We start from the raw sequence: 27,845 nt of genomic DNA on the forward strand, positions 1-27,845 counted from the left end.
TTTATCTTTTGATATAAATAATCAAATCTATCTATGAACATTTTCATTTTGGTGTTTTTTTATTTATTTATTTTTTGATTATTTAAAAAAAAAAATATACCACCATAAATGAGAGAGCTTATTGCCATGAACAGAGTTTACAGATCAAAATAAGTAAACCAGTGGCTGTTACATGTACTGCTTGCAGTGTAGAAAACAACCTTCCTACATTCTGCAGGAAGGTTGTTTACTAAATATACTTGTAATAAACTTGGCAACTGCAAAACAATATAAGATTTAAGCATGTGTGCAGAACACAAACTTACAAGAGAAGTAATTATATAATGTTGACTTTCTGTCATCATTCCTACTTGCTGAGCCTGTTTAAAAAAAAATAAAATAAAACTTACAAAGTACTACTAAAAATTACAAATCATCAAATATATATATATATTTCATTAATATCATATGTTGATAAAAAATATATAATGCTGATAAATTAAATAAGATATAATATAATATAACAAAAATATAAATCATAGTGATTACCATTAAAAAAAAGAACCACATTATAACTGACAGAACTAGAAAAATACAGCATCAATTAAAAACTTGTATAATAAAGAACACGATTAATATATAATGCAATATTTCAAATATCTTACTATATGGATATGAGATTTAGACTATAAAGGAAAGGCAAAGGAAGAAATTGCTTGCTGTCGAGATGGATTTTTGGAGATCAGCACGAAGATCAAAATTAGAAATAGTTAGGAATGAAGACATAGGAAAATTAATGGACATTCAAATAAATATCATTGACAAAATAGAATAAAAAAGATCAGAATGGTATGGACATGTTATCAGAATGGGTAAGACAGACTACCTGAAAAGCAACGGAATGGACACCCCCTGGAAGGAAAAGGAAAGGAAGGCCTAAAAGCACACAAATAGAGGGAGTGAGGGCGGCTATGGAAAAGAGGAAATTGAAGAAGGGAGACTGGAAAAGAGTGGAGGAAAAAAATTACAATATAAAAAAAATAAGTAAATAATTACAAAAATAATAATAAAATAAAAGTTAGGTCAAGGACAATGGTTGATACAAAGGAGAAATCCAAGAAGAAGAAGGTCATAAAGAACTGGGAGGACGGAAAGGCTCACCATATACTCATTTAATTGTACTTTCCAATTTTTTTTCTCTTCATTATTTTAACTCAACATTTAGAATATCGTAAAGCTGAGCTAAATTTTATCATTAAAAACTGAATATTACTGGTAAAATCAAATTCAGACTGAATTATGGGTCATTATTTTTACCTAATACTCTCCTGGGCTGGTTTCAAGCAATTTCTGGTTGATAATTGGTACTAGCTTTAAGAGAACTACAAATAGTAGTAGAGGCATCAGTCAAAAAAAAAAAAAATTCATGCATCCATTCCCTCTAAACTTTTTCCCAGTTTCTCCTTGAATTTATTTAAGCTATCAACTTCCACAACAACAGATGGAAGTTTGTACCAGCAATCAACTATCCGCTGGCTAAAGGCAAATTTCTGCACATCTATTCAACAACTGTCTTTCCTCAATTTGAATTTATGCCCCCTCAGGTTTGCAATTTAAGCAAGATGCAAAAAATCCATCAGAAATGAGCCTGCTCAACCCATTCACGGCCTTAAACAACTCAATTGGATCACCTTACAGGTGCCTGGTCTCCAGATGTTGCAATTTGCAGACGTAAACCTTTCTTGGTAGTCGCTCAAGAAACTCTACATCATTCCTAAAATGGAGCCTCCAGATGTTGCAATTTGCAGAACGTAAACCTTTCTTGGTAAGATTACCAATTCATTTCCCTCACCAACTGTGTTGCCTTTCTTGGTAGTCGTTCAAGCAACTCTACATCATTCCTAAAATGGAGCCTCCAGACCCGTACGCAGTACTCAAGGTGTGGCTTGACCACTCCCTTATATAAAAGGATAATCACCTTCTTTTCCCTACTAGTAAAATTCCTGTATATCTTTGACAATACCCCATGACCTGCTCTGGCAGTCTGTCTGCACTACTCAGAAAATTTCAGATCGGACTACACACAATTACTCCCAGGTCTTTTCCATTTTCTACCACCCTAAGTGTAGCACCACACAGTTGGTATGTTTCTCTGTGGCTACTTCTACCCATATGCAATACTTTGCATTTGTCAATGTTAAACTTCAGTTCCCACTTCTCAGCCCATCTGCCCAACTTTTCTAGATCCTGTTGCAATAGCACACTGTCATTAACAACCCTGCCAACCTTTGTATCATCTGCAAACTTCAATATTAAGCCTGATATACCTTCATCAATATCATTGATAAATATACAAAACAACAGTGGGCCAAACACCAAACCATGGGGGACTCCACTAATATTAGTCTATGAAGAGCACCGCCCATTGATTACCACTCTCTGTCTTCTCCCACTCAACCACCCTTTTATCCATTATAGCAACTTGCTTTTAATACCACACTGCTCCAATTTGTACAGTAGTCTTCCATGTGGAAAACTGTCAAAAGTTTTCCTGAAATCCAAGCATATGATATCAAATTTATATTTTGTATCCAGTTCCTTTGTAACCACATCATAGTATCAAATAAAATTTTTGAGACAAGACTTTCCCTTATCAAATCCATGCAGTGTCTGAATTATTACTACAGTCTCGTCTAGATGATGATCCTGCAAGGCATCTTTAATCGGTGACTCCATTATTTTCTCCGGAACAGAAGTTAAACTAACTGGTCTATAATTACTCGTGTCATCCTTAGATCCAACTTTGTGAATTGGGGATTACATTTGCACATCTCCAGTCAGTGGGGACTTCCCCTGAATCCAAGTACGGATTCAGGGAAAGTCCCCACTTCCCCAATTATGGCTATGGGTGTGCTTACATCCTTTGCCACCTGCTTTAATATAACTGGACAGCATTAACATTAATAGAGGCATACGATGAAAGAAAGCAAGCGTATACAGCATCAGCCACAAAAAAAAAAAAAAAAACTGACCATTTCACCCATCCATTTGCTCTAAACGTTTGTCCACTTCTTCCCTGAATTTATTTACGCTATCATCTTCCACAACAACAGATAAAAGTTTGTTCCAGCAATCAACCACCTGCTGGCTAAAGGCAAATTTCCGCACATCTATTCAACAACCGTCTTTCTCCAAGTTTAGTTTATGCCTCCACATGTTTGTAATCTGATCGTGAGAAAGAATCCCTTTAGCATTCAGTCTGCTCAATCCATTCAAGGCCTTATACACCTCAATCAGATCATCTCGCAGGTGCCTAGTCTCCATATGCTGCAATTAGCAGAACTTAAGCCTTCCTTCGTAAGAACGCCCCTTCGTTCTCACCACCAGTCTTGTTGCTGTTCTCTGTACTCACTCCAGCAACCCTAGATCCATCCTAAAATGAGGCTTCTAGACTAAAATGCAGTACTCAATTGTCTTATACACATGAATAATCACCACCACCTTATCCCTGCTATCAAATTTCTGTATATCATTGAAAAAATCCCATGACCTACACTGGCAGCCTGTCTGCAATGCTTCGAAAACTTCATATCTGACTGCACAATTACTCCCTGATCTCTTTCATTGTCCACTACCCTGAGTGTAACACCACCTAGTTGGTACATTTCTCTGGGGATACTGCTCCCATATGGAGTACTTTGCATTTGTCAATGTTAAACTTCAGTTGCCACTTCTCAGCCCATCTGCCAACTATTCCAGATCCTGTTGCAGCAGCATACTGTCATTAATGTTACTAACAACCCTGCTAACCTTAGTATCATTTGCAAACTTTTACATTATGCTTGATATACCTTCATCCATATCATTGATAAATATACAAAACAACAATGGGCCCAACACCGAACCGTGGGGGACACCACTAATAACATTAGTCCACGAACAGCATTAGTGTCCATTGATTACCACTCTCTGTCTTCTCTCACTCAACCATCTTTTTATCCATTGTAGCAACTTGCCCTTAATGCCACACTGCTCCAATTTGTACTGAAGTCTTCCATGTGCAACAGTATAAAAAGATTTATTGAAATCCAGGTATAAGATATCAAAACTATTTTTTGCAACCAGTTCCTTTGTGATCATGTCATAGTATCCAATCAAATTGGTCAGACAAGACTTCCCCTTAACAAACCCATGCTGTGTCTGAAATGTTACTGCAGTCTTGTCTAGATGATCCTGCAATGCTTCTTTAACCAGTGACAGAATTATTTTTTCTGGAACTATAGTCAAACTAACAGGTCAATAATTACTCATGTCACCCTTTGATCCCCCTTTATGAAATGGAGATACATTTGCATATCTTCAGTCCGTGGAGACTTCCCGTGATTCCAAGGATGCTCTCATAATTATGGCTAAGTGTTTGCCTACTTCCTTTGCCTCCTCCTCCTCCTTTAATATAGCTGGATAAATCCCATCCACCCCAGGTGCCTTTCTTATGTTTAACATCAACAATTTCTCCTCCACTTTGCTCTCAGCTATTACAAAATCATTTACCTCCCTGTTAGAGTTAGATACACATCTGGCCTTCTCCTCCTTGAATAACTCTTCCTGTGTGAATGTAGATGCAAAATACTAATTTAGTTTGGCAGCTATCTGAGAATGATCATCTACAGTCAAACCAGTGATATCAAATGGGCTAATCTGATTCATCCCCTTCCTTTTAGAGTTTATATAAGTAAAGAAACCTTTGCTGTTTTTCTTTGCATCCTTTGCCAAAGATTTCTCATACTCTGCCTTTGTGTTCCTAACCTCCTTTGTGACTTGATACCAGACTAGCTTATATCTACCATAGGCATCTGTGTTGATTGATAATTTATACACATTCCATACATTTTTCTTCTCTGCCACAAGTCTCATTAGTTCATCTGACATCCATTTGGGCCTAAACCTAGAACAGTATTTCTTAGTTGGAACAAAAAAGCCTCTTAGCTTCCAAGATTACTTCTCTGAATGCTTCCCATTTAGAATTTGCTGTTGGTAACATCATCAGTTGGTCCCACTGTATAGAATTTAAAAAATCTCTGAGACAGCAGTCTACTGTGGTCTCAGAGATTTGATCACTGCCACCTAGTGGTTCCATTACCTGTAAATTCTTAATGCATGAATAAATGCTGTTGATAATCAGATCAAGAGTATTACACCTTGGTTGCCTCTCTTATTGCTGCTGTAGAAAACAATCATCTAATAAATTCACAAAAACCTTGCTAGTGTGCGAGTGACCATCCACATGTTCCAGTCAATATCTGCAAAATTAAAATCCCCCATTATAAGACACTCTGATTTACTGGCCCACTCTATTTATCCATATAATTGTTCATTGTATTCATCAGTCATTAAGTCTATAACAAATTCCTAACCTCATTTTTGCTTTCCGAGTGCTTATGTCACACCAAAATGACTCAACATTGCACTGTCCATCTACCCTTAGATTTTATTCCTTTCCTGTCTATCCTTTCTGTACACATTGTAATCCCCAAATTCCAATTCTGCATTCCATATATCGGTCTGACACCATGTCCCTGATATCCCAACAATATCCACCTATGATGTCTTGACCAGTACTTGACCATGTACACCAATACTCCTAGCATTAGTGTACATGCACCTGTTCTTACTCTTAGTTATTCTAACACAGCTCATGTATTTACTTGTTTCATGACTCCTGGCAGTTCCTGAAACCCCAGCAACTTGGTTTCCTGGCTACTGCTCATTCCAATAGAAGCAGTGCAAGAATCACTTCCACCTCTGTCTGCGGCTACTGTTAATCTATTAGTCTGTGAATCCCCCCGCCCCAGGCTAGCAGTATTCCGATCCATCTCACACTGTCTCAATATTATCAGCAAATATTCTTGCACCCTTTCTATTTGAGTGTTTCCCATCCCTGTAGAAGAAGTCTCTCCCGTTAACAAGCACAGACCAAGCTGGGCAAAATTCCACCCCATGAACCTTGCACAATCTCTCCTGGGCCGAATTGATTGACAAGGCTCTCATCATATACTCCCTCCTATCGTGTCTGGGCAGGATTGCAGACAAATTCAAATTTAACCCTAACTCGTGACTTTTTTTTCAACATTGACCTGTACTTGTTAAGTAAATCGGCAGATCTCCTACTCTTAATGTCATTAGTGCCAACGTGTACAATGATATCCCTTTTGTGCCCTTAAAAGATGATATCTTCTCTGCAATGTCATCAACTTTTGCCCCTGGCAGACATACCCTGGTCCTATTCCACCTATCCTTTTTGCAGAATATTTTTCCCATTTCCCTGACAATTGAGTCCTCAACAATAACTAGCTCCTGTGGGACCAGCACAATCTGCCCTGAAGATTGCCACTGTGTTGCCTGGTTCACAAGGGTGAGCTCTGGAGTTGAATTAGGCAGCTGAGAGCTTGATGGGCCTCCATTTTAATTCCTTCAAGAGTATCTACCCTTACTCTTCAAACTCTCATAGATGCCAGCAGAATGCTGAGTTGGCACCTAATTTTTTCACATTCTCTACACCTAGCACACACACAAAGGCATTCTCCATGGCTAGATCATGTCCTCTTCAGAAAGCTCTGCAAACATGTCACATTTTGCACATTTTTTTAGAATGTGATGCATTGGAGAATTGCCCCCTTCAGTTCTCCCCTGAACCACAGCACTTCTGTTATTTTGTGCATGTTGCTTTGTTGCTCTAGTCGGGGTCATGATTTCAGTTTAAACACAATTTAATTAACAATAAAAATGAATAAGATTTATAAATTTAATTGATTAATTAACAATAGTATGCTAAGCTAACAGCTTTCTAATACAGTGCTGCGTATTACGCTATGTAGTTTTACATTATAGTTTACGCTCTCAAGTTCGAGATATACGTTATGCTAATCTGTATGGGATCAACTGATGATGTTATTAACAGCAAATTCTAAATGTGAAGCATTCAAGAAAGTAATCTTGGAAGCTACTAGGCTTTTTGTCCCAACTAAGGAATACTGTTCAAGGTTTAGGCCTAAATGGATGTCAGATGAACTAACGAGACTCACGGCAGAGAAGAAAAATGCATGGGATGCATATAAATTATCAGGTGACACAGAAGAGTATAGTACATATAAGCTAGTCTGTAATCAAGTCACAAAGAAGGTTAAGCAAATGAAGTCAGATTATGAGAAATCTTTAGCAAGAATGCAAAGTAAAACAGCAAGGACTTCTTTACTTATGTAAACTCTAGAAGGAAGAGGATAAATCAGATTGGTGAGCTTGTTATCGATGGTCTGGTTGGTTGTCGATGAACCTGCTGAGGTAGCTGACAAACTGAATGAGTATTCTGCATCTACATTCACACACGAGGAAGTCTGTAGGGAAGTGGAGGCCAGAAATTTATCAAACTCTAATAACTGAGAGTAAAGTGGAGGAGAAATTGAACATAAAAAAAGGCACTTTGAGATCTAATCACTTATATTAAAGGAAGCAGAAAAGGAAGTAAGGAAACCCTGAATCATAATTATGAAAGCTTTCTTGGACTCAAGCGAGGTCCTCATGGACTGGAAATGTGCAAATGTGTCCCCAATTCACAAGGGGGGGATCAAAAACACAAATAATTATAGATTTGTTAGTTTAAATTCTGTTCTAGGGAAACTAACGGAGCCACTGGTTAAAGAAGCACTTCAGAATTATCTACACAAGACTGCAGTTATATTCAGACCAGCAGAGATTTGTTAAGGATAAGTCTTGTCTGACAAATTGAATTGGATACTATGATATGGTCACAAAGGAACTGGATGAAAAAAATAACTTTTGATATCATATACTTGGATTTCAGGAAAGCTTTTGATACTGTTGCACATGGAAGACTACTATACAAATTGGAGCAGTATGGCATTAAGGGTAAGTTGCTACAATGGATAAAAGGACAGTTGAGTTGGGGAAGAAAGAGAGTGGTAATCAATGGCCACTGCTCTTTGTGGACTAATGTTATTAGTGGAGTCCCCCAGGGTTCAATGTTGGGCCCACTGTTGTTTTCTGTATTTATCAATCATATTGATGAAGCTATATCACGGTTAATGTCTAAGTTTGTAGATGATACGAAGGTTGGCATGGTTGTTAATGACAGTAATGATAGTATACTACTGTAACAGGATCTATAAAAGTTGAGCAGATGGGCTGAGAGGTGGCAACTGAAGTTTAACATTGACAAATGCAAAGTACTGCATATGGGTAGCAGTAACCCAGAGTGACATACCAACTGTGTGCTACTACACTCAGGGTAGCAGAGAATGAAAAGGACCTGGAGGTAATTGTGAGTCAGATATTAAGTTTTTTGAGCAGTGCAAACAGACTGCAAGAGTAGCTCATGGGGTCTTGTTAATGATATACAGAAATTTTGCTAGCAAGGATAAGGAGGTGATTGTCCCCTAGTATAAGGCAATGGTCAGGCCACACTTTGAGTACTGTATACAGTTCTGGAGGCCTCATTTTAGGAAGGATGTAGAGCTGCTGGAATGAGTACAGAAAAGGGCAATGAGATTTGTGAGTGGAACAAAGGGTTGCTGTTACCAAGGTAGACTTAAGTTCTGCAAATTGCACCATGTGGCAACTAGGTACCTGCGAGGTGATCTAATTGAGGTGTATAAGGCCTTACCTGATTCAAGAAAATTTAATGCTGATGGGATTCTCCCTCTTGCTCAGATTCCAAAGCTGAGGGAACATAAATTCAAATTGAGGAAAGACAATTGTAGAATAGATGTGCAGAAATTTGCCTTTAGCCAGCAAGTAGTTGATAGCTGGAACAGACTTCCATCTGTTGTAATGGAGATAGGAAACTTAAATAAGTTCAAGTCAGAACTAGACAAGCATTTGGAGTGAATGGATGAGGGAAATGGGAAGGGTTTTTTTTTTGGCTGATGCTATATAAGCTTGCTTTCTTGCATCATAAACCTCTACTAATGCTTACTTTTGAAAAAGAAAAAAAAATTGGTTTAACAAGTTCAAGGAAAGTAACAGTTTAACAGTTTTATGTACTATTTTAAATTAATAAGATATTAACTTATCTAAATGATAATAAAGTAACTTTTTGCTTATTTTTAATATTTTTCTTTTTATTTCTTATTTTATAATATATTCTTTTTAATTAAAAGAGAATACTTTATTACTTATTGTACTCTTGCTTTAAAATCCTTAAAAATTCTTATTTACTGAAGATTATATATGTTTTTTTTATTTTATTTACTTCTGTATTATTTATTGTTTAAGTAACGAATCTATATAACAATGTACAAAATGTAAAGGAACATGTATATGTGATAATCATAAGGTAATTTGTAAATCACAAATGTAAGGCTTCATGCTTTTGTTGTGATTAAATAAAAAATAATAATAATAAATAAACAAAAAAATTTAAAAAACTATACAATACCCTTAAATATAGGTCAAGTGTTTTTGCTAATGCCAAAGAGACATTAATGATTTAGGGATACTGGTAATCAGGAAGGGTATAATTAATCATACAAAATAGGTTGATGGCAGAAGTAAAAGCTTCATTTGCACACTCCTCAAGGATTCTTGTGTGTGATCTGGAAACCCCAAGTTCTGGGGTAATATGTGAAGGACGAAACAAAAAATTTGTGATACAACTCGCCAACATTAGAATATATCATTAGAAGGGCCATAATTAACTGGTGTAAGGTGTGCAGATAGCTGCATTACTGAGCTGGATACCATCATTCTTTTCTTTCTTGGTGATTCCCTTCTACTTCTTACTCTTGTTCGCTCGCTTGCTCGCTCTCTCTCTCTCTCTCTCTCTCTCTCTTTGGGTAACTCAGAATTTTTTTTTTTTTGGCTGGTGCAGCAAAAGCCTCAGGCTTCCTTGCACCATATGGCTAATGATAATAATAATAATAATATAAAAAGGCACGATGGCCCAGTGGTTACGACACTGGACTACCAGCCTGATGGACCAGAGTTCGAGTACCGCCTTGGCGGAAGGGAATGTGGCTCCATCACGCTGGGAGACCGGTATAATAATAGTAATAAAATTATAATATAATAATTAATAAATTAATAGTAATAAAAATTAATAAATAAACAAACATTGTGAAAGTTGCTCCAATGGACCTACCTACCCTAAGGTCAGTCAGTGTGGCGGCTAAGGCAGATTGTGGCGTCATCTGGTCTCACTCGCGAGAACTACCACTGGACATAAGCCAAAGCTAAATGGGTCCACCTCCATAGATGAATGATGTCGCAGAGAAATATTAATCATACTGCATCAAGTGTGGCGCAGGATAAAGTCACTTGCATTCGGGCCTTAGGCAGAGGGGTTGGTTCGAAAAATCAGAGACGGTCTCCCGAGGAAGAAATATAACCAACGTTGGCATTTTCTCCCTTCCTGGGTGGTCACTGGTGCTGTCTCCTGTATGGCTACCACAAGAGAAGGGCAAGACCATCCAGCCCCACCAACTGGAAGTGCTTCCTGTGCAACTGCACCAGTGACCACCCAGGAAGGGAGAAAATGCCAATGCATGAAGTGGAGCATCGATTTGAATACGCACGTCATGCAAGCATACTACGAAATAACGAAGCTGGAGACCAATATGATAGGGCGAGACTAGATACCAAGTGACTGGAACGATTCCCGGATATTCAGATCACCGAACGATGAATAGCGGACCAGAGAAGGACCATCGTCATGAAGAACCTGATAGCTCCTGCAATCTTGGAAAAAATCAAGCAGGATGTGAGTGATCAACTACAAAGGATAAAGAATACGGAACCAGAGGAGGAGGAAGAGCAAGAAGAAATACAACCCACAGCAGCTGAAGTGGAAAGAGACGCAGTCATGATATTTAGAACAGAGGAAGAGTGGAAGAAGGCCCTAACAGAATTCGAGGGAATGGATCCCACAAAGACTCATGTGAGACCGAAGAAGAGGCCGAAGAGAACCTTGTGTAGAGTCACAAACCACCTCAATTGGCACATAATACCACATTACCTCGACAGCAATGGTGCAACACTGGAGGCCATCCACACAGCCGTGTATTGTGCTGCAGTAGCAGCCACGAGGATTAACGGAAGAGAAACAAGAGATCAACAGCAGAAGAACTGAAAACAGAAGGAACTGCCGGCTTGGGAAAGAAGACTTCAGCAGAAGATAGAAGAATTAAGAGTCAAGATAGGCCAATTGACCCAGTACCGATGGGGCAATAGGATTACGAAATTAATTGGAAAAGTGAAGAGCATCCTCAATAGGGACAATGTCCACAGCAAACATGAGACAAAAAAAATCAGAGAATAGAAGAGTACTTGGACACATTGAAGCAGAACCTCCTTGCACTTGGCAAGAGACTATGCCGATACAAAGAGAGCTCCCAGAGGGAAATAAACAACCAAATCTTCGATGAGGACCACAGAGGCTTCAACAGGAGTCTAGGAGAAGATGGGAAAGAAGGGAATGGACCAGCTGGGCAGAAGGCGATTGAGGAGTTCTGGGGAAACATGTGGATGGGGAAGTAAAACATAACAACCAAGCCCCATGGATAGAACTAGAATGCAAGAAAACCAAGAACATACAAGAAATGAGAGGGTGGGAGATTCGGGAAGAAGAAGTAAAACAGATGATCAAGAACTCTCACAACCGGCGAACTCCAGGAATAGATAATGTCCACAATTACTGGTACAAGAAGCTCACTTGCACACACAAGCAAAGCAGTTCACCCAAATGATAAGGCACCCAGAGAAAATCCCGAAGTTTCTCACTCAAGGAATCACATATCTGAAGCCGAAAGATGAAGATACAAGAAGAAGAAGAAGATACAAGAAACCCAGCGAAATATAGGCCAATCACCTGCCTCCTAACAATGTACAAAATCCTCACCAGCTGCATAACCAGGAAGATATCAGACTGCTTAGAGAGCCAGAACATAATGGCTAAACAGCAGAAAGGATGCAAGGAGCAATTAACTGTAGATGCCACAGTTATGGAGCAAGCCTACAAGAAGTGCCGCAACATTTACACAGCCTACATTGATTACCACAAGGCCTTCGACTCCATGCCTCATAGCTAGCTAACAGAGGCACTGAACATCTACAATAGTGACAAACCTCCTAGTAGAAACGATGGCAAAATGGAGTACCACTATTAAGGTCAAAAACATCACATCCAGGACAATCCCCATGAGGAGAGGAATCTTTCAGGGAGATGCCCTGAGCCAATTGTGGTTCTGTCTAGCACTTAACCTGCCATCTACTGTGCTCATATAACCTCAAAGAAGGAAGGAAGAATCTGTACACCCTTACCCACCTGATGTACATGGATGCCATAAAACTCTACGTGGAAACCGAGAGGCACCTCCACCAACTACTCCAGTTCACTGAAGAATTCAACAATGATATTAGGATGGAATTTGGTCTAGACAAATGCAAGACCCACAGATGGCACTAGGGAAAATTAGTCAACCGAAACTACCGGCTGCAGACTGGTAAAGAGATCGAAGCCATGGCAGAGGGAGAGGCCTATAAATACTTGGGGATGATGCAGGCTCAGCAGTTACAGCACAAGGAAATTTAGGCCCACCTGACCGAAAATACCATCAGAGACTCAGAAGCCTGCTTAAAGCAAAGCTGAACGGAGGGAACACAGTTAAAGCCATAAACACCTATTCAGTCCCAGTGAACATACTCCTTTGGGGTCATAGATTGGACTAACACCAAGCTGGAGGATATCATGAGAAAGACAAGGACAATGATGACCAAGAGTCGCCAACACCACCCGAAATCTACCCTGGAGAGACTGACAATTGCCAGGGAAGAAGGAGGAAGGGGCCTGATAGACCTCATTGAGCAACAGAAGGCAGCGATAGTTAACCTGAAGGATTACTTCCAGAAACACACAGCAGCACTCCACAAGGCCATAAGGAAGATAGACAAGTGGTATATACCCCACTCAACCAAAGTGAGGAGTCCCCCCCAAAACTAGGAAGTACAAATGAAGCTAGAAAGATGGGCAGAGAGGACACTCCATGGCAGACACAACAACGATCTCCATCAAGATCACATAGATAAAATTCCGATGCATGGCTCACGAGCGGGATGCTCTCCCCTGAGACTGAAGGATTCGTGCTAGCCATCCAAGACCGGGTAATCAACACCAGGAACTACAGAAAATACATTGCCAAGGAGCCCAGAGTGTTTGATGACACATGTCGATGATGCCACCTGGCCTCAGAAATGATCCAACACATCACAGCAGGATGCAAGGTGATCACCTAGACTGAGTACACTCATAGATATGACCAGGTAGAGAGGATAATACATCAGAATCTAGCAAGGAAATACCAGTTGATTGAAGAAAGTGTACCATACTACAAGTACAGTCGGCACCTTCATAGCCAGGTGGGCAGGAGCAGCAGTGTGTAGCACACGCTTCTTGATTAGACCGGGGTTCGAGCCGTGACCACCAAATACGATGGATGCGGAAAGGTCAGGGAATGACCACCGCATAACTCCGGAGCAATATGGCCTTAGTTGCTAATGCTCCTAAAAAAAAAAAAACCAAATAACAAACAAACAAGTACAGTACACTTTCTTGAAGTACACCCTAATAACTACTACAAGTATGCCATAATAATGGATAGGACAATCCCAAACAACAGACTGGACATAACCCTTGTGGAGACAAGAGGGAAAAGACTAACTATCTGATTGACATAGTGGTATCCAACACCGGCAACCTGCAGAAAACCCATGGGGAAAAAAATCAAGAAATATACGAACCTAAGACAGGAGATCAAAGAGATGTGGCATATGCAACAAGTAACGACCATCCTGATCATTGTGTCAACCACAGGTATGGTGCCAAAGACCCTACATAACAGCCTAGCAGCAATAGGTCTCCCAGCAAACACATATAAGGAACTCCAGAAAGTCACAATTCTGAACATCTGTAGGATAGTCAGAGAGTTCCTCGACCAACAGTAACACCAGACAGAACAACAAACACCCTGTGTGATAGCAATACCCATCACGAGGTAGAACCCCCAATCAGGAAGAAATAATATAAGAGCAATAATAATAATAATAATAATAATAATTACAGGTTACTAAAAAAGGAATCTTGAATGGATAAAAGGGAATATATTGGTCAAAACCAAACAAATGCAGAGCAGAAATTAACTCATTCATATACTAATGTTAGGAGCACAGGTAAATAAACTGGATGAATTTGAGCTCTTGGTCAAGATGACAAATGCTAACCTTACAGGGATAACCAAGGAGTGATACTATTCTGATATAGAGGGTACTGAATTTCATTATGGCATATGCAATGTGTACAGGAACAAGAGGCAGAACAAGATGGCAGGAGAGCGTGTCTAATCAAAAGCAATATAATGGGAGAAGCCTGATGAAGTTCACTTGATAATGAGTATGCAGTGTGAGACAGTCTTCACATACAATACAAGAACCACGACCAGAAAGTGACCATAGTGTCTGAAATAGGTGTTGGGCAAGGACAGCTTAGCAGTTAATGGGAAATTTAAATCTTCAAGGAGAAATGCAGAAATTTTTGTTCTTTTTATAATAAATACACAAAACTGAACACAAATGAATTAACAGTGTGATTTTAGCATGAGCCAAATTTAGTGACTAGTATCAATTCTACGACTCCCCTAATCTGTCAAATTACCAGTTTCCCTGAACCCATAAGATCTCCTCGTGAATACAAGCAAAACCTTTGCCTTAACTCTGTTTAAATGCATTTAATCTTTACAAAACAAATTTCTTCTATTAGCTAGGGTAGGCTGTGGTCCACCCATCTCATTAAGACTTGCACATCCTCTTCAGTCTAGAGCTAACCAGCCAGAGTAGGCTGGGGTGAGGCCCACCCATCTCGTTAAGACTTAGCAATAGCATTAGTATTAGTAGAGGCACATGATGCAAGAAAGCAAGCTTATACAGCATCAGCCAAAAAAAAAAAAAAAAACTTCCCATTTCACTGATCCATTCATTCCAAATGTTTGTGTAGTTCTGCCTTAAATTTATTTAAGCTATCAACTTCCACAACAACAGATGGAAGTTTGTTCTAGCAATCAACTACCCACTGGCTAAAGGCAAACTTCCACACACACACACACACACATCTATTCTACAACTGTCTTTCCTCAGTTTGAATCTATGCCCCCTCAAGTTTATAATCTGAGAAAGAGGAAGAATCCCATCAGCATTGAGTCTGCTCAATCCATTCAAGGCCTTATACACCTCAATCAGATCACCCCTCGCAGGTGCTAAGTCTCCAGAAGCTGCAATTTGCAGAACTTAAGCCTTTCTTCATAACAGCACCCCTCATATATCCCCTCCAGTCTAGAGCTAATCCACAAAGCATTCATCATATAATTCCCTCCTGTTATGTCTAAGAAGAATTTCAGACAACAATATTGTCATCTCACAACATTTTTACAGCATGATTTTATACTTCCTGACCAAGTCATTAGTTTATTTAGCAGTTCATTAGTTCATTCATCTGAACATTAGCTCCCACATATACCCTTTAGTACTTGTAAGAAGTAATAGCTGGTTTATTCTATTAATAGTGGCAAATAATGCAAGGAAACAAGCACATCAGCCAAATAAAAAAAAAAATTTCCCACATCATCTGTCCATCCCCTTTAATCATTTGTTTAGTTCTTCCTCAAATTTATTCAAACTAACCACTTCCACGACACAACACCAGATGGAAATTTGTTCCAACAATAAAATGCCTGCTAACTGAGAGTAAATGTCCACACATCTATCCTGTGACCAACCTTCCTCAATTTAAAGACTAAGGATGCCATCAACATTTTAGCTTATCAATCTATTCAAAGCCATAAACACCTCAATCAGATCTCCTCTCAGGTTCTTACTTTCCAAATGCTGCAATTTACAGAAATGAAATCTTTCTTGGTAACAATACCTTTCTGTTCCCCACTAATCTTGCTGCTCTTCTCTGAACTTATAGGGTCTCTGCAATGATAACAGACCTGCATGCAATATTCAAAATGTAGCCTAATCACTGCCCTAAACAATGGGAAAATTACTTCCTTATCCCTGCTAGAAAAATTTCTGTATATCATTGATAAAACTCCACGAGCTGTCCTAGCAGCCCAACAGCACTGCTTAGAGAACTTTACATTCAACTGGCCAATTTACCCCCAGATCTTTTTTTTTTTTTTTTTTTTATCTCCACTTTCTTAAGTGTCGTACCACACAGTTGGTATGTTATTTTGCTACCTAAATGTAGTACCTTACTACATTTAGGCTTCAATAAACTTCAATTTCAACTTCTCAGCCCTGCTCAATATTTTTAGGTATTGTTGCAGTAGCATACCCTGATTACTGTCATTAACTACACTACCAACCAAGCTAAAATATCTGCAATTATTCACTTCACCCTTTGATCCTCTTCACACATCTTCAGTTCATGGGGACTTTCCCTCCTCAAAATAACAGCTAAAAGCTTGCTCCTCTCTTAACATAATAGGATACATCCCATCTGTTCTAGATGCCTTCACTTTTAGCTTCAACAGTTTATTTTCCACTTTCCTCAGTATTATCACAAAATCATTTAGTTCCCTGTTAGAATCTGATATACTCCTAGCATCCCTATTCCTTAAAATTCTTCATGTGCAAATGCAGATGAAAATACCTATTTAGTTCATCAGCAACCTGAGAAAAATCATCAGCAGTTATATCATTCATATCTAGTGGATTAATGTGTTTCATCTCCCTTTCCTTCTAGTCAGGGCCAAACTATTAATGCTATGGCCAAACCGGCCATGGCCGGGCTTCACCCAAAGAGGGACCTCGTTTTCAGTGTAAATATTTTCTAAAGTAGTGATAAAAACTTCTAATAATAAAAAAACAAGAAAAGGTGTAATATAAAAGCATATTTAAACTTCACTTGTTAAGTGTTTTAAATTTTATTCTTATACCTTTTTATTGTACAATAAATAAGTTAAAAGTGTCTACTAAAATTGTTTTCATTAGTACTTTATTTTCAAGTCAAAAAACAAAACATTTTTGACCTCTTTATTTTACATTTTTATCAAGGAATTATTATTCACAATATAAATATAAAAACCTATGTAGTATTTGTATTTATATGTATGTGTAATATATATATATATATATTAAAGGGGCCTCAAATATGGCCTGGGAAGGGGCCTCAAATTTATATATGGTTGGGGACCTATTTCATCCTTAATCTGGCCCTGCTCCCTAGTGTTTACATAAGCAAAAAAGACTTCTCTGCCTTAGCTTTCCTAAACTCCTTTGTAATTTGTTTGAAAACTAGTTTATACCTACTCTCGGATTTTGTATGCCCTCATAATTATATGCACCCATGTATTTTTTTTCTCTGTCACTAGTTTCTTTAGTTCAATTGACATTCATTTAGGTCTAGTCCTTGAGTAGTATCTCTTAGTTGGTATAAAAAGCCTAGCAGCTTCTACAATTATTTCCTTGCTTCCTATTTAGAATTTGCTGTTGGTAGCATCGTCAATTGGTCCCACTGTATAGAATTTAAAAAAACTGAGACTATAGTAGTTACCTTTACAAAAGCAAAATCCATTCCCTTTCTATCTATCTATTCTATCTATCCTTATTACAGAATATCAGTTTCTCTTACAATTGAATCTATCAGTAAGACTATCCGATGCAGCCTACAGCATGCTGTACTATATAATCAATCCTGAGACCAGACAATCAGTAGAGAATTATATAAGTGAATCACTCTCAAATCTCAATTTGATTTTTCTCTAGAGAGTATCAACTCACTTTGTCAGAAACTCAATCTCATCTAACAGTACATGAATTTTAATTTCATGTCATTGCATCCCTTTCATCTAGCACATTGAAGTGAATTAGCATTAGCTAGAGAAAGTTCTGCAAACATATAACAGCAAGAAGTAAAAAGGCCATAACTCTCAAGACAATTGCCACTAACAATTCTCTATTGATCGTGTCATATGAGACATGCTATGCTTATCTTTTCTGGTCAAAACCATATTTACCTCTAAATAAAAATTCAAGTAAAAAAATATCAAAATAGAGCAGTGAGAAGTGACAATTAAAAATATCCTATTTAAAAATTAAACTGAAATCAGAGAAATGTTTGGTGTAACTGCATTCATGTAATTATGTTTACCAAAATACTAAAATTTTAAAAATATAACAATATACTAAATACAATTTTAATTACTTTTTTAAAATATCCTAATAATGTACTTAATACAGAGTTATTACAAAGTAGCTTAAAAATTCTGAACATTTATAAGCACCATAATTTTAGAAACTGAGAGAAGACAAATACATCAGATTAAAGAGGAACACTTAAAGTTTTGATGAGCTACAGCCACAGTTATTTGACAAACATCCCACCAAAATTCAAGCTGCTCTCTTACTTTTGCTACAGCAGCAACAGCAATTCTGGCCTTCGAGTCAACCATGTTCCTTGGGTGGTCAATAGACATTATATTTTACAAAACCCCAAAGATATAAATCCATTGGTGTCAAGTCTGAGAATCACGAATGGGACACAAATGACCAATCTATACATTCAAATTATGGGGATTGAGGTTTAGATTAGATTGCAGGAAGTTTTCTTTTAGCCAGTGAGTCGCTGATTGCTGGAACGAGTTACTCTTGCATGTAGTTGAGGCTGACAGTCTAAATAACTTCAAAACTCAAAAGTTACCTCTGTGAGGAGGGAAGCATATAATTTATATTTTCTTATCTACTTGGTGTTTTTTATTTTATTTTTTTGACAGTGCAGCAAAAGTCTGTGGCTTCTTTGCACTGTATGGGGAATACTATTACTATTACTATTTTCCTAGGAAGCTGGATTGGTTGCTTGAGTCTCTCTGTTGATCCAGGCATGCTGTCACTTCTTGATGACAATGAGGTGGAGTACCAATTTGTCAGAAGAATAATCATCCATTAGTGTTATGAGCAATGATTTGTGGTATCAGAAAATTCTAAAGCATATCAATATAAACAACCCCAGTGATAATTTTTTCATGAAAAAAGAAAGCATGTAAACTTTCTCTGAACTCACAGAATAAACAGTGACTTTTGGGCTGTCACAAACATGCTGAAGTAAGCACTCACCTGGTTTTTCTGTGCTCCAAACAAAATCATTCTGCATATTGTCATTATTATTAGCAATATGGTGCAAGGAAGTCTGAGGCTTATGCTGCACTAGCCAAAAAAAATCTGAGTACCCTGAGAGAGAGAGAGAGAGAGAGAGAGAGAGAAAGAGAGAAAGTAGGAGGGAATCACCAAAAAAGAGAAGAATGATGATATCCAGCTTAGAACCCTGGGTGTGCCAAGCCCATACTCACTAGATGTGAGCCCCTGGGATTAAATGCAAGACGACGTTTCTCACACTATGTTTACGGTGTTCAGCTGAAATCCTCAGTATCAACTCTACAATATATACACTAACATGAAAAGTGGATTCAATACTGAACACAATATACTCAACATCATTTCCAACATCATGCCTTGCCTACATTTTCACATATAAATTGGTACACTTCATTGTCTTCATTTGTGATTGCTTGCACCATTTGACAGTGGTAAGTGTTCAGCACTTCATTTCCACAGCACTTCCAAATGGCTGGTTGTGGAAGATCCAGTTCATGACTTGCACATGTTCATTTTTTGGGCTTCTGAGGAATATAAATCTCACTTCTTCCACTGTTTCATTGCCCATACTTGATCTTCCTGCTTTCTTTGCATGAATCACACAACATCCTGTATTCACAAAACTTCTGTGCCACTGACACACGGAATTTCTGCCGGGAGGATCTTTGTAATATAAATATAAAACCATCTTCGAACTGTTGCTGCTGACTCTGTTTCCTCAAATCAAAAGACAGTGCTTTTTGTCACCAGTGAAATCCAACATTTTGTTGATACTACCACAGTGCCCTCTGGTGGATACAGATGCAACTACTAATTGTTTCAAAAAAAAGAAAAAAAAAACTATTGTGGCTATTTTTCCATACAGCCACATACCCATTAATTTTATCTACAACATTATTATTAGCAAACAAAGTTGTTAAGCTATTTTGTAATAATCCTGAATTATGTACTTTTTAAAATATCCTACAGGGCAATTTATAGTATTAAAAAATTGCAAACTAATATAAATTTACCAAAACATCTCATTTGGTAAACTACAAATGAACTGCAAAAACTAATTCTTGAAGAGTTCAGTAAAATATCTGCATATCTCACTGCCCTTCAATGGAAGAATATGTCTGAATAAGCATCAGTAAGAGCAATCAATGAGAAAATATGGGGGGGGGGGGTATGTGAAAAGTTTCTTATATTATAAATTATAAATATTTATAATTTATAATATTATAAATTTCATTATTTTTAAATAAATTAAAGAATAAAATATAATTTTTTTAGATTTAAAAAAAAAAATCAAGTCCGACAAAACCAGTAATGTCACAAAAGAAGATAGCCATACAGTAATGAAATACTGTTATTATTTTTTTGAAGAGATTGCCTGGAAAGCAAATCCACAAGGGTATAAGACAACGTGATGATCATTCATCATACAGTACTATCAAGAACTGGGTATTTGAATTCAAAAAGAGACTCAGTGTCACCAAAAATGAACCCAGCTTTGAATGAGTAGTCAACCACAGAAAACATTGATGCTTTTAATAATCTTATTTTCAAATATTGCTGGATTTGATTAAAATACACAGCAAAGACATTAAACAATCTCAGAATAAGTTCCTCATATTGTTCACAATGAACTGAACATGAAAAAAAATTCAGCAAAATGGAACCAAAAGATCTGAATGTGCAATAAAAAAAAAGTTTTTAATACAGAGTATCAAGAACAAATACAATATACTCAGTCATCTATCATATCAATACTTAATGGTTCCACAGCATTTTTGCATTTGGATGAATTTTCACTTTTTTTGAAACTTTTGTGCTCATCACAGAATCTCTTTTACATCACTAACAGTATCTGCTATGATTGTCTCATTCCATTTACTTTTCTATCTTTTTTCCACACTCTTATATCTTGGTGAAGCATTCACTCACTCATTGCATCGAGGTTCTGTGGAAAGTATTCAAGATAGCTGTGCTGAAAATGTACTTTTACACTAATGTTACAACCTAGTTTTATGATATTAGTAAGCATATTATTAAATCTTCTCATAGTCCTTTGATTTATAAATGCCACAAGTTTTCAATTCCCTTGAATGCTAATCAAGCCTCTACTTCTTTCTGAGACATAAAAGTTGCAAAATTATCATGCAGCAGCTGAGTTGTGGTCTATCAGAAATTCCAGCATGCAGCTTTGTATCTTTTATCTCAGAAAGAATTTTTAAAATAAAAACAGCCCCTCTTTCTCTCTTTTATCTATAGCCTTAACAAACTATATTAGTCTCAGTTTTATATGAAGTTGTGGCAGAAGCACTTTGCTTGGAAAGATAAGGCTCATTAATGACATTTTTGCTGCCATATGTGCGAGAGCAGTCCTTTTTGGCCACATCTATCTAATCCAATCGTTGTACAACTTTAGTCTTACTATCGCCATTCATACAGAAAGCAGGAATTTTGGATATATTGTACTTGCAAAAATAGTAATCTGATGTGCAGATCTTGAGTTGACAATCAAAGAAGTCAAGAGCTAATGTGGGCCCAATGCAAAAGTGCATGTGCCCACATGGAGATGTGAAAATTAAAAAGCAACAAGTCAAATATAATATATAATAAATCAATAATATGAAAAAAATTAATAAGATAAAAACATTTTTATTATTTTAAATTTGCAGGTTTTTTTGTCAATTAAAAAGGTCTTGTACTGTAGACCCCTAATTCCCCCCTCTTTCTGGGCCTGTTCACAACATAGGTACAACAAATGCAAGTGATTTTCATCTTCCATTAACTCACCATTTCACATTTGCAACACAAAGATAGCAGGCATAATGTGGGGCCCGTGATTTGCCTAGGACACCAATCGTAACACCAGAATAAGCAAAATATGATTTCCAAAGTCGGTGATTTTTATCTCTGATTCCACGAGTGTAAAATTTCCACAGGCCAAAATTTTGTACTTTTTTTCTTCCAGGATTGTTGACACACTAACAATACATTACTCAAAAAATATGTTATATTAATTATACAATTCTTTCATTACTATAAGATATAAACTAAGACAATTAATAAATTAAGACATAATTAATCAATAAATTAAGACAATTAATTAATAAATTAAGACAATTAATTAATAAATTAAGACAAATTAATTATTCTACATGTCAATTGGGTATACGTCAGTATATGTTGGAGTGTACCCAATAATACTATTTTTTGAAATCTCTGACATGTAGAAAAAAATTATAGTAGTTTTTTAGTAATTCAATCAAATAGGCAATAAACCTGTGCTCAATTTTCAGTCAGAAAAATTATGTATACCAGTGTTATCAAAAGACCATCCAGTGATGCCACAGCATGAATTTACATGAGCAACGTGTTTGCGGATGTCACAGTATCTGCAAACACGTTGTTCTAGAGTGATATGAACATGGGCAAAACTATATTTCGTGGCCTCCACCGTGAGAGTTCTGAATGACCTCACTGATCTTAAATAACCATACTAAACCATCCCTCTCCCCTGCAGTGACAGCAGCAGTGGCATGGTAGTTTTGTCACTGGATAAAAGGCTCTCTCAGTCAGCACTAGCTGAAAGTTTTTTGTACAGATATTTAACATTTTGAAAAGGTGGATGCAGAAACAGTGAAAGATAATGATAATGAAAGATATAAAAAATGAACAGAAAAATTAACAATTAAGAAATACTGGAATTAATGGAAGAAAATTATGTACAGTGGAAAACACTTAAATAAGTGTATTTTCCACTGTGCTGAGTTGACAGTCTGTTGCAGACCAAAGGAATAGATATTCAGGAATGTTTTTTGTCTACAGCATAGAGATTATGTGCTTTGCCTTCTCAGATATTTTCTACATACTTCACAATTATATGAAATATACATAAATAAAAACACATTTCTGTGGGTAAATAAAACTACATTTTTCTATATATCTTACATTTTTCTTATTTTATAAATTTTTTTTTTAAGGCTACATGATCTTTACTTGATAATTCACGACACGGTTAGACTGTGACTTACTGTCCAAATACACTGAAAAAATCCAAATAGTGGCAACCTTTATACAGAAAATAGAATAGAAGGGATGCAAAGATATTTGCTGAAGCTATTGAGACAGTGTTAGGTGGGTCAAAAAACAGCTGGCCTTGGGGGAGAATACACAGACATAGAATAACTAAAGCCAAAGGCAGAGGTGAAAGTGATTCTTGCACTGCTTCTATTGGAAGATGAAGTAACCTGGAAAGCAAGGTGTTGCAATTTCAAGCACTGATGTGGGTCATCATGGAATAAGTAAATACATGGGATGTGTGAGTAGGTAAAGGTAAGAAGAGGAGCATATATACTTGCATGTACACTAATCCTAAGAGCATTGTAAATAAATTTGAAGTACTGATCAAGTCATCACATGCAGACATAGGGATATCAGAGACATGGTGTCACTTAGACATATGGAATGAAGAGTTTGAACATGGGTAAAATGTCTACAGAAAGGAGGGTTATGCTCTTAGTTAAGAAGAATGTTAAATCTAAGGCAGTGCATCCAGTTGACATTGGTGGCCAGTGCAGTACAATGTTGAGTCAGTTTGGTGTGGCATAAGCTCAGAGAAAATGAAAATGAGAGTAGGAGTGTGTTAAAGGCCTAATGATACAGAGAAATAAAGTGGGCCAGTAAATCAGAATGTCTTATAATGGAGGATTTTAACATTCTAGATATTGCTGGAACTTGTCGGTTGGTCACTCACACCAGGGCTGGCTAAAGGGTATATGGTGCCCCTAGGCTATATTGACTGATGCCATCCCCTCCTGCTGATGTGAAAAATTTTTTAGAATGATTTTACATTTTATTTACTTACAAAAAGTAAATTATATGCAATGTAACACTAAATTTAAAATAAAAAATAAAACTCTTCATAAAAACTTTTAATTCAAATGAAAACAAAAAATCAAACTCTTAAGCAACATAGTATGCAAAACGAATAATGTCTACAACATGTCAAAGCAGAACTTTTCAACAGTTAACCAAGTTTGACAAAATTTATTAAAACTTCTGACAATTTGACATTTAAAGCAAAACTTTGAGCTTTTATCGCCGCAAAATTTATTATTATATCTTCCAAATCAAGCTCTTTCAACAAAACTTGTTCAATTGATAGCATTGATAATCTATCCAATCTTTTCTGTGTCACTGTTCTCCTTAAATGCGTTTTTATTAATTTTAACTTTGAAAAACTGCTTCCCATGCTGGCCACAGAAACAGATAACATCAGAAAAATACGTAGAGCTATGAACAAGTTAGGTAGTGAAGATGTAAAAATTTTTCACAAAGAAATTCAGGGATTTTTATGGGTGATATTTCTTCATAAGGATAAAAATTGTAAATATCTTATTTTGTTAACTAAATCTCTTCCCGATATATCTTTTTCATTTTCATCTGTTAGAAGCATTTCCAAGTCCATGCAATAAATCCATCTTCTTGCATTTATTTATATTACATAATATATTGAAATTATTATTATATTTAGTCGTTAAATAAAAATGATCCTTTAAAGAATTTATTGCATTGTCTAGAATGTTATAAAAGAAATTAATTTTAAAATTTTCTTTTTCATCAGGTATAGTTTCATTATTACTTTCATATGTAAGCATTGCCTTCGAATTATGGTTTTTTTGAAATCTTTTTCAATCTACAATTTTATTGCAATCTTTTCTGCTTCCTTTATGACATTTTCAAACTTGTTGTCACTTCTGTAATCTTAAAGATACTTCAACAAGCTAGTAATGTGAAAATTTGTGTTTGTCAAATCTAAACTGACTTGTTGTTGTTGGTTTTTTTTGGTGCAAGAGCTATTTTGGCCATATTGCACCTGTTCCTGTGGAGAGACACTATATCTTTTTCATTTTCATCTGTTAGAAGCATTTCCAAGTCCATGCAATAAATCCATCTTCTTGCATTTATTTATATTACATAATATATTGAAATTATTATTATATTTAGTCGTTAAATAAAAATGATCCTTTAAAGAATTTATTGCATTGTCTAGAATGTTATAAAAGAAATTAATTTAAAAATTTTCTTTTTCATCAGGTATAGTTTCATTATTACTTTCATATGTAAGCATTGCCTTCGAATTATGGTTTTTTTGAAATCTTTTTCAATCTACAATTTTATTGCAATCTTTTCTGCTTCCTTTATGACATTTTCAAACTTGTTGTCACTTCTGTAATCTTAAAGATACTTCAACAAGCTAGTAATGTGAAAATTTGTGTTTGTCAAATCTAAACTGACTTGTTGTTGTTGGTTTTTTTTGGTGCAAGAGCTATTTTGGCCATATTGCACCTGTTCCTGTGGAGAGACACTGTACTGATTAATAAAAAGAGTTTATATGAGCATAAATATATTAATCTGTTTTAGATAGTGGAAAAACTTGGGTAAATTGGAGTTGTCCCCAGTAATATGTCTAATTTGAAGAGGTTTGTTTAAGTTAGATAGGGATCAGAATGATGTGGTTCTGGGATACTGATAGTGAGTGCACTATCAGCATCCCAGAACTCTATAAGAATATGCTTTACAGTTAGTGGTGAAGCACAATGGCAGATTATTTCCTTGCGATAAATATAGAGATGTGTAAGATGGGTATGACCCATACGTGCTCTGGCAAGCAGGATGGGTATGACCCATACATGTCTGTTTGAGCGGAAACTAGATTTCCATAGCTGTGGATTCTGTTTTATATTTTGTAACTTGTTATTTAACTGATTATGCCAAATTTCTCTCCATTTTTCATTACAAATTCAGTGTATGATTGGTTTATAGTCTGTGTAAGGAATCTGAATGTGGTTATTATCAGCGGGATTTCTTGCTGCTTTATCTGCACTCTCATAACCTGGTATTCCATTGTGCCCTGGAATACAACAAAAAGTGAACTGACAGTCTGCCTATTGTTATGAAATTCGGATATTTGAGTTCTTATTTGACTTATAAATGGATGTGGAGAGCGATAATTGCCTTGGAGGACTGTCACTGCACTCAAACAGTCTGTATAGATTATAGTCTTTGGAGTGAAATCACGAGCAAGTAAGATCAAACCCATCTTAATGGCACAGAGTTCTGCAGTGAAAATGCTGCATTCAACTAACTTCTTGTAAAATTTTACTTGTTATATTCACGTTGCCTCATACCATATAATTAATGAACAAATAAATTTAAAATTTGCAATGTTCTTTAGTAAAGCACTTGCTTCAGATTTATTTTTTGCTATTGATGTTGTGATTGGTTGTTGCACATTCAAAAAACTTTCTAAACCTTCGATTATTTCTTCCAGTTGGTATATCAATGGTTTTAGTTCTTCCAGACGACTGGTCCATCTGGTATCACTAAGTACTTTTAAGGTTAATCATAGAGCCTCTAGAACATGGTTCGAAGAGCATTCCGCAGATTTTACCACCATGGAATAGACTCCCCGTAAACCAGACATGAACCCTGTGGAGCATCTTTGGGATGCTGTGGAAAGGTCCATTTGATCTCTGGCTCCTCCATCCAGGAATGTGACAGAATTATAGAGTGGTGCAGCAAGCATAGATGGAAATACCTGTGGAACACTTTCATGAACAAGTGGAATCAATGTTTTGCCGTGTGACTGCCCATATCCAGGCGAAAGGTAGGCCTACCAGTTACTAGGCAGGTATCCCATGATTTCTGTCTGCTCAGTGTATGTCAGTGATTTATTTTTTAGATTTTATTAAAATTATAAAAATATGACTTGTTTTGTAAAAAAAAATACTTTACTTTTGTTTTTTAAAAAAAAAACTTTACTTTTTGCTTTTAAATGCTCACTTTAGAAAATTTACAACCTGAAAAGTTCACTGCTTTTCAATATTAAGGTGAATGACACAGTCTCCTTACACACCAAACACACTACTTTTTTCGTCGTACTCAATGAAGAAATAGTCTTCAATCCACCTTTGATTAAAAACGCAACACTCCAAATTGACTTTCCTCTTTTGGAACATTTTTAAGGATGATTTTTTTTAATTAAATGCGAATTAATTTTTAATTCGCATTTAATTTTCATTGTAATAATTCAATACAATGAACAAGCTATATCAAAATAGTAGCATTCCCAATATGAAAAGATTGATATGTATATAGCTGTATTTACATACCATATGACTATATGAACATTTGATAGAGTCGAGCTCGATGCATACCTGTAACGCAGTGGCATGGCTCTCTAAATGCAATGCTGGTTTAGTTCACTTTCTGCACGGGCCATAGGTGCCATCACATCCATCAATGGAAACATTAAACACAATAGACAATGAATAAAGGAAGGTCATGCATGTTTCTTCTATCAAACGTTACCACACTCCTCCAACTAATGGACCAGGGAGTCATTGAAAAGTTGAAGAGAATCTACAAAAAACATTCCTTGCATTGTTTACTTTTAGCAGAAAGCAATTAAGAAAGCATTATTGCTTTTTCGAAAAAGCTCAGTCTCGTGGACAGCTGTATATGTTAGCTGAAGCATGGGAATCACTCACTGCACAGAATTTAAAAAATGCCTGGAAAAAACTGTATGAGATAATGGACAAATACTGAATGAGATGATAAACTTGTTTCAGTCAATCCCTGGGTTTGAAGATTGC

The 27,845-nt window shown here is 36.6% G+C and overlaps 1 protein-coding gene across 2 annotated transcripts in view; it reads right to left on the bottom strand.

The window, feature by feature from the left end:
* The window catches only part of LOC150080953 (glutamate receptor ionotropic, kainate 2-like), a 225,376-nt gene that overhangs the window by 103,803 nt on the left and 93,728 nt on the right, over positions 1–27,845 (bottom strand). For both annotated transcript variants that reach the window (XM_090381164.1, XM_090381165.1), the window contains exon 5: positions 306–359. In XM_090381164.1, coding sequence (XP_090237290.1) covers positions 306–359 — 54 coding nt within the window. The remainder of the gene's footprint in view (positions 1–305; positions 360–27,845) is intronic.

This window comes from Mastigoproctus giganteus, chromosome 9 (genome assembly GCF_048544385.1).
Source record: "Mastigoproctus giganteus isolate SK-2022 chromosome 9, ASM4854438v1, whole genome shotgun sequence".
Lineage (NCBI taxonomy): Eukaryota > Metazoa > Arthropoda > Arachnida > Uropygi > Thelyphonidae > Mastigoproctus > Mastigoproctus giganteus.